At 39.4% G+C, this 7,389-nt stretch overlaps 1 protein-coding gene across 1 annotated transcript in view; it reads left to right on the plus strand.

Annotated features, from left to right (window-relative positions):
* LOC101860928 overlaps nucleotides 1–2,711 on the plus strand; it is a gene marked incomplete in the record, with an annotated part of 14,753 nt that extends 12,042 nt beyond the window's left edge. Inside the window, 2 exon segments of the mRNA XM_035972479.1 lie at nucleotides 296–626; nucleotides 2,035–2,711. Coding sequence (XP_035828372.1) covers nucleotides 296–626; nucleotides 2,035–2,088 — 385 coding nt within the window.
* Between the last annotated feature and the right edge of the window lie 4,678 nt (nucleotides 2,712–7,389).

Below are 7,389 nucleotides of genomic sequence, written 5' to 3' on the forward strand. Positions count from 1 at the left end.
CTCGTCTCTCTCTCTCGTCTCTCTCTCTCTCTCTCGTCTCTCTCTCTTCTGTCTCTCTCTCTCTCTCACCTCCGTCTCTCACCTCCATCTCTTTCTCCCACCTCCCTCTCGCTCTCTCTCTCTCTCTGTCTCTTCTCTGTCTCTCTCTCTCTCTCTCTCTCTCTCTCTCTCTCTCCCTCTCCCCCCTTGACCAGTAATACTTTTTGTTTGATCTTTTTAGCATGATGAAGGAAATATTGGTGTGCCTTTTTTCTGTATATTATTAGCATAAAGATAATCTGTTATCTTCTTTCAGAAACAGTATGCAGTGTCCTCCTTCTAAAGGTCTTGTCAACAGCTTTGGTCTTCCTGGCTCCCGACTGAAACCACCACCATCCTGTATTGACTTTAATAGAAAAGTTGTGAAGTTGAGTTCTGCCAAGAAAAATAGCACTGTCCCAATGGACACTTCACCTACCGGGAGCAGTGGTAACGGACAACTGGCCACGGCCGATTCATCAAATACTCCCTCCCCTAACAGCACCCTGGCACCGTCATCGAAATTGTCAATAGGGACAGTTTCACATTCAGAGTCTAGTTTGGGAAAAAGGACAGCGGTAGAAGCAAATGAAAGTGACTTGTCCGAAGTGAGTAATTAAATTGTTTACTTTTTATTTTTTTCAGCTCCTTCATTCTCTGTAATCTTAGTGAGACGTAAAATCTGAGGCTCTTGTGAGCACATAGAACAAATTTTGTTAACCAAGGTTTTTTTTAATAGAGAGATCAGTCAGCTTTACCACAGCCTATAGAGTCACTTCCTCACTTGCGGCCACGAGAGAAGTTTCCTCTATTTGCACAACACTATCACATTGCCCAAGGTTGTTTTGGCCGCAGCTTGGACATATATGAACGTACTAAAAGTCGAAAGTGGCGCGAAAACCTTTGCTGTCGTTTTATGGCAAAAATGACTAACATACAATCAGTGAAAAATTGGCTATGGTGCGGCCACCCAGCCAAAATGCGGCCGCCAGTAAGCCATAGGTGCGGCCACATATAATAAATGTACAAACACACAAGACAAACCCAACTCTCAGCGTCTGATCAACCCACTAGGGGATGCGGTCTTAACACCTATTCATAGATCGCATCAATTTGTTGTAAAAGATGAGGCGTGTTTTTCATTGTTCTGTCACCAAAGACACAGCCTTTGCTTTCACTACTGACTACCACGGCACGTTTGACGGACCCCGGTGCCCTGCGGCACAAGCTCACGGGCGATGTGAGTGGGTCATTGATGGATAAAAACGCTCTTCCGGCTAACTCCGCAGGACCAAAGTTGTTTCCATACATCTAGGCAGATCTACCATTTCATTCTCAACATTGTCCTCCTCTACCCGCTCTCCGTCTTCCAGTGCTCTCAACTCCTTCTCACACTCAAACGTATCCTCCAACAAGTCATCTATCATACCCACATCAATGTCTTCATCTGACCCATCATCCAGTAGTATTTCACTTTGATCTACTGAACTGTCGCTTGAAATATTTGAGTCTCTTCTTGCTTTCCTTTTCTTTCTTTTCCCTTTTAAAGCTTTTCTCATCTCCATCTCAATCCTCTTTTCTTCTTTTGTTCTAAGTCTGTCTTCCTTCCGTTTTGTTCAGCTCCTCTTCTTTCTGTTTTTTTAACTTCTCTCTCTTTCTCTCGGTTCTTTCATTCGTTTCTTTTCTTCTTGATCTTCTTTATCTCCGTTTCCGCATTCCTTTTAATTTTTTTTTCTTCTTCCTCTTTTTGCGATGATTCTTTTTCAATAAAAATGTCTAGATAAGAGAGGGCTGTTGCTGAGTCTTCTGTCTCTTCAAAGAAAGTTCTTTTGGAACAGAGTGGATAGTGGGTCCTTTTGTATTGGACATGGACGTGTTGATTGGATTGAAACCTGGGTGTCATTCAAAGTCCTCGTGGTAGTTTTTCCAGAGTTCACATAGTCTAAACCTATGATGTTAAACTATTTTAGTAATAAGAGAGCCCCCAAATGATAAATCTTTTCTTTTCTATTTCAGGAGGCAAGCCCAGGTGCTAAGAAAAAGAAATTCAGCAAGATATCTTGGCCTTGATGTTGTCTGGAAGTTTTTCAACATTTTCGTCCATCTACGCATTCTTGGGGAAAATTTTGCAAAGAAACCATTCCTGGGATACGATGTAGTTTCTGTTACAGAGATGACCAGAATGTTCTTTCTTAACATTTGTGACATGTGTCACGTTGACTATTAATTGACAGTCTGGTTTAGTTCCCCAGGAATGAGTTTGCATGTTTGGATTGATGTCAACCACACATAACGTGCTTGACCCAACCTGTCCCTGGTGTACCATAGTCACGGTAATAGATTTAGATTTATGCAGCAGGGTGTGACTACCTTAGTGTTTTGCTGGGACTTAAGCGCTATATCTTGTTAATAATAGAAACAAGGCTATTGACTATCATAACCGTAACACGTAATTACACAGTATTTCAGAAAGTCATCTATTACTATGACAAATTACTTGTGCAAACATGTGACATTGTGTTTGGAATATGTTATCACCCGAAAATGGTACGTGTGTATTTCTTGAGTCCTTGGTAACCTGTACTATATTGTTTTTAAAGCTGCAATTGTATTTTTATTTTACCTTGATTTTTAAAAATGTTTTAGCCTCTCCAAGGTGCACAATGGTCATGTTTTTTTAACAGAAAAATCTTTACAGGGAATCGGGCTTACTCTGCTCACCTCTCTAACTTTAACAGCACAAAGTCTGTTTTGACTTTCAAGGCACCCTGGAAATAACGGGCCACAAGAGTGTGGCAAACATACAAAAGAAGTAGAGGAAAATGACGATAGTAAGGATTAGGAAAGAAAAGGCAGCAGGTCCCTGTTATAGTTCAAGCACAGTTATGAGCATGACATTGTTGAATCAGCCCATTTACTATTCTACTGTGCATAAGAGCGAGAAATGTCTCCCCTTTGGGAATGGCCTAAAGACACTTCAGTCAGTGGCACTGCTGGGGGGGGGGGGGGGGAGTGAACTTGTTTGAATTGTGGTAAGTTTGTAAGATAAGTTTTTTTTATTTAGCCGAGTCAACATTTTTTAACAAAGGATCAACAAAAGAATGGAAAGGAGAGAAGTAAAAAGTTTCTTTTGTACATGTAATTTGGAATATTATGTTATAGTTATATATGTAGTAATAGAATATACATGTCTGGAGTTTTCAGTATTTTGTGTACAAGTTTTGAAATATTCTGTTGCAATTGACAGTATTGTCATTTCCAATTCTTTGCTTCAAAGAGTCCCGGAAAAGAAAACAGCTTCAAGGATATGTTATTTGAAGAAAGAGCTCTGTTTGAGAAGGTGGAAAGTATGTTGATATATTTAGGCTATTTTTGTTGCAGATAAGATGTTACTAACTTACTAAGACTTAATTGTATGTGTGGCAGAGTATGGTTTTTATTTTGGTCTCATATTGTTTCTCTTCAAGCTTTGTTGTTCTTGTGCAATCCACATAAATTATGACCCACCACATTTGTTGATTAATCTGTTTTACAGGAAATGGTGAAATGGTTTATCAATATCTGTATCTGTCTGTCATCATTTATTAAACATCTTTCTTTTTTTTTTCCCCCTTGTTTGTTGCATAGGGATATCCCTGAACTATAAGGCGTATGTTTGGTTTGAACCCATTTTTAGCACAGCTCTGTATTGGAGAAGACAGAAGCACTTTCATTTTTCCATCCATCTGTGATGAGCTTGTATGAGAGCTGTGAAAGCTTCCTCAGATTCTTCATTGATTCAGAGGAGGATGTCCTAACCCCCAGTTTTGACTCTAGTGAAGAAACAAATGGAAAAAGTTATTATTACTTGTATCTAATTCTACAGTCTCTGGTCCTATTAATTATAGTACAGTGCACATTGGCTGTAACAACAGTCAGTTACTAACTTCACTTGTGCATGTAGCATGAGAAAGAGGTGATCACTTTCATGTTTCATAGGGCAAGATATCTGAACCGGTGTAACGAGCTTGTTTGTTAAGTAGAGCACTGTTGCCCTGGCTTGTTGACTATGGCTGTAATGTGTGTTTCTTATCTGTTAATGTTAGTAAAATGTTAGTATTGTTAGTGATGGCCCCTTGAGGGTCAGAATCAATTTTTTTTAAACCTGATATTAGTGATATGTGATCCCTGTTGTAATTTGAATATCGTCCTATAAGAGCCAGTTCCACGTATCGAGGTTTTAGCGAATTTTTTTAGGAGGAGCAAAAACACTGATTAGTGTAGGTTATGGATGATCAACTCACTGGAAACGATCAAGCCCTAGAAGTGTATCACGTGATACGCGATTTAGGAATTCTTGGCTTTACTGTCGGTTCCTAGTAATTCTTGTTGCCTCATCCAAGTTGTTACAATATTGATCCGTTCCGCTCATCTCAAAATGAGCTAATTTGGAAGCAAACAGCTATGAAAAGTGAAATGGATATTTGCTTTTTATAGCGATTTTAAGGTGGGGAACTCAATGAAAATTATACAGAAATAAAGCCCATGATAAGCGCTTTCGATTGGTGAAAAAAAAAATAACGTGCCAAATTCATGATACGTGGAACTGGACGATGTGTAATAATAATAATAATTGCATTTATATATATAGTGTCTGTGGCCTAGTGGTTCGGCTCTCAGACTCACAACTGTGAGGTAATGGGTTTGAATCCTGTCAGGGACCCGACGTTGTGTCCTTGGAAAAGGAGCTTTGCACAAATTTTCCTCACGTCACCCTGAATTATTTTTTATCCTCAACATGTAGACGCGGCTCTCATTCAGATGTACAAAGTTCGCCTCTCAGTCGAAAGGTCCCGAGATAAAAACCTATCAGCAACGGAAAAAATGTTCTTCTTTAAAATTTTCTCCCATGTCCTTTTTTTGCTGCTCTGTCATCTGCCCGGATTTCATCTTCACTTTCTCTTCCCCCATCACCCCACTGTGTCCTCTTTTCCTTGCTCCCAGCTCCTTCCTAATCCTACTGCTGTCTTTCAGACACACCCCTGATCTTAGGGTAGGTAAGACCGGAACACCCAGCATCAGAGAAGCACTTTTGTTGGTTGGTTAAATTGTGTGTGTGTTTGGTTTTTTCTTTCTTTTCTTTTTTTTTTTTTTTTTTTTGGTAGTTTCTTATTAAATCTTATCCTTCTCTGTGCTCACTCCAGGTCATCAGCAAAGTAGGCCTACTATACTTCATTAATTCATTCAGTCTGTTGCCGTTGCTCAACACAAGCAATTCCTGGCTTACAGTGCAGTAGTAAGTTATCGAGATGTCTGCCAAAGCAGCTAGTTGAATCTGCCACCAGCTTAGATCTTGTGCCCCTGAGCACAATGTGTAAGAGGCACCTAAGGCTGGTCAGGACACCTTTCTATGTTTTCTGTATGTTACAAAACTCAAAAGTCAATGCACGTTAAGCACGTCATAGAGTGGAAAAAAGTGTCAAAATCGATGTCTACAGCTGTGTTCTTGATGAGTATATGTCCATGTATGCCCTTTGTACTCGTTTAGAGCTTAGGTAGTCTTTGTTCACACATAAATTCTTTGCTGAAACGTTGCACCAAAATTATGGCGCTTTATTAAGGCCAGCTCTTGTGAGTGGGGCTAATAACTCACACTTGCAGCGTTTTGAGTGTTTCTTTGTTGCCAGGTTAGTTTCAAGAAGGAAAACCAACTATCACTCCATTTTCTTAATAACTTATTAAATAAGTTACTACGGTAACAACTGTCAAACTTGAAAAGCAATTATTTTTTTAACGCATTTTAAGGGGTTATAGTGTGTGTCCTTTTCACATCACTCATGTTTGTAAGTATGACATTTTTTGTACTTGTCTATATGATGCATACAATAGTCCATGGTTTTTTGTTTTTTAAAGTTTTTAATGTGATTTCACTTTTAAACGATTTGTCATACCGTACAGCAAATCTGATACAGAAGTGTGTTTTCAAGCACTGAATCTTTGGGGCCATTTTTTGGTTTTAACTTTTTTACTCTCAGAATTTTTTATTTTTTTTTAACATCTCATTGAAACGAGCCTTACTTTCACAGTACCGGTATCTGTAAATTGAAAAAAAATTGTTTTTATCATTATTAATGGCATGTGTCCAGACTAATAAAAATTGTCCAGACCTAGAGGTTCCCACCACAGCATAATTTGTTTTAAGTTAATGCGTGCATTTTTATTCACAGTAGTAAATTGGTCTCGTCTAGTTGAGCAGGAAGAACTTTTTCCTTGTCTGAGAGTGGACAAACTTTTGACTCTTCTTTGTCTTCCACTGACAGGTCTCCGGGTTCTTCAACCTGCAGTGCAAGTTATTTTACCAATGTGACCATTTTTCCTACTTTGTAGGGTCCCTTGCCATCAGGTAGCCACATTTCAAAGATTGAACAAAAGCAAGTAATCAAGACAAATTTTTTTGCTAAACTTATTCTTAATGGTATGCAAGTCAGGTGGTATTTTTTCTCTTTTCTTAGTCTAAGTGGCGGTTACTGTCCTAGATGTTTTTCAATAGTGCGCTTCTCACTTTCATTTCCCTCTAAGTTGGCAGTCTCACACAGCACAAGTCATCTCATCACAAGTAATTGACAGTACCGTGCACTAAGTTGATTTGTTACCAATACAATATACCTGTCCTCAGAGAAATTCGCGCGCGCAACCCACAAGTTGCGAACGCAACTTTTGGCCTCAGCGCAACTTAGCGCAACTTTTGCACAACTTTTGCAATTTTCGCGAATTCGCTAATTTTAGGCAATTGGCAAAAGTTGGACAAAAAATAATTCAATTTCAGTAAAAATAACCGAAATTTTTTTCCACAACTAAAAATAACGACACGAAGGGGACAATTCGTACCTGAAATTAGATCTACCATCTAACGTTTCCTTTTCCTTTTGCACTACATGGATGAAATCAGGTCGGGACACAGTCGCCCGACTCGTTGCCTGAAAACAACGCGTTTGTTTTTGAGGCAACGAGTCGGGCGCGATCGATTTGTGCCACGATCGCCACTTTGCGCCGTCAGTCTGTCGAGCAAACCGACCCGTCCCGACCTGACCTCCCCAATAGTCCCCTGTTTGGACTGAATCATCTTCTATTTCTTCTAGATCTAGCTAAATCTAGACACTAGATCTAGATATCTATAGAGTGAACTCAATCGTAAACACGATCGTCTCTTTACTTAGCTTGCTTGGTTCCGTAGCACCAGGTAGATAGATAGATCTAGTACATTGTATAAACATTTGTGAAAGACTTTAAATTTTAGGCTAGGAGGGTAGATCTAGACATGGATCGATTCAGAAAACCCCTAAAGGGGTCGTTCAAATATAATCTTACGCCTGGAAAAGGCCTAAAGGGGGG

The sequence above is a fragment of the Aplysia californica genome, unplaced genomic scaffold, assembly GCF_000002075.1.
Source record: "Aplysia californica isolate F4 #8 unplaced genomic scaffold, AplCal3.0 scaffold00705, whole genome shotgun sequence".
Lineage (NCBI taxonomy): Eukaryota > Metazoa > Mollusca > Gastropoda > Aplysiida > Aplysiidae > Aplysia > Aplysia californica.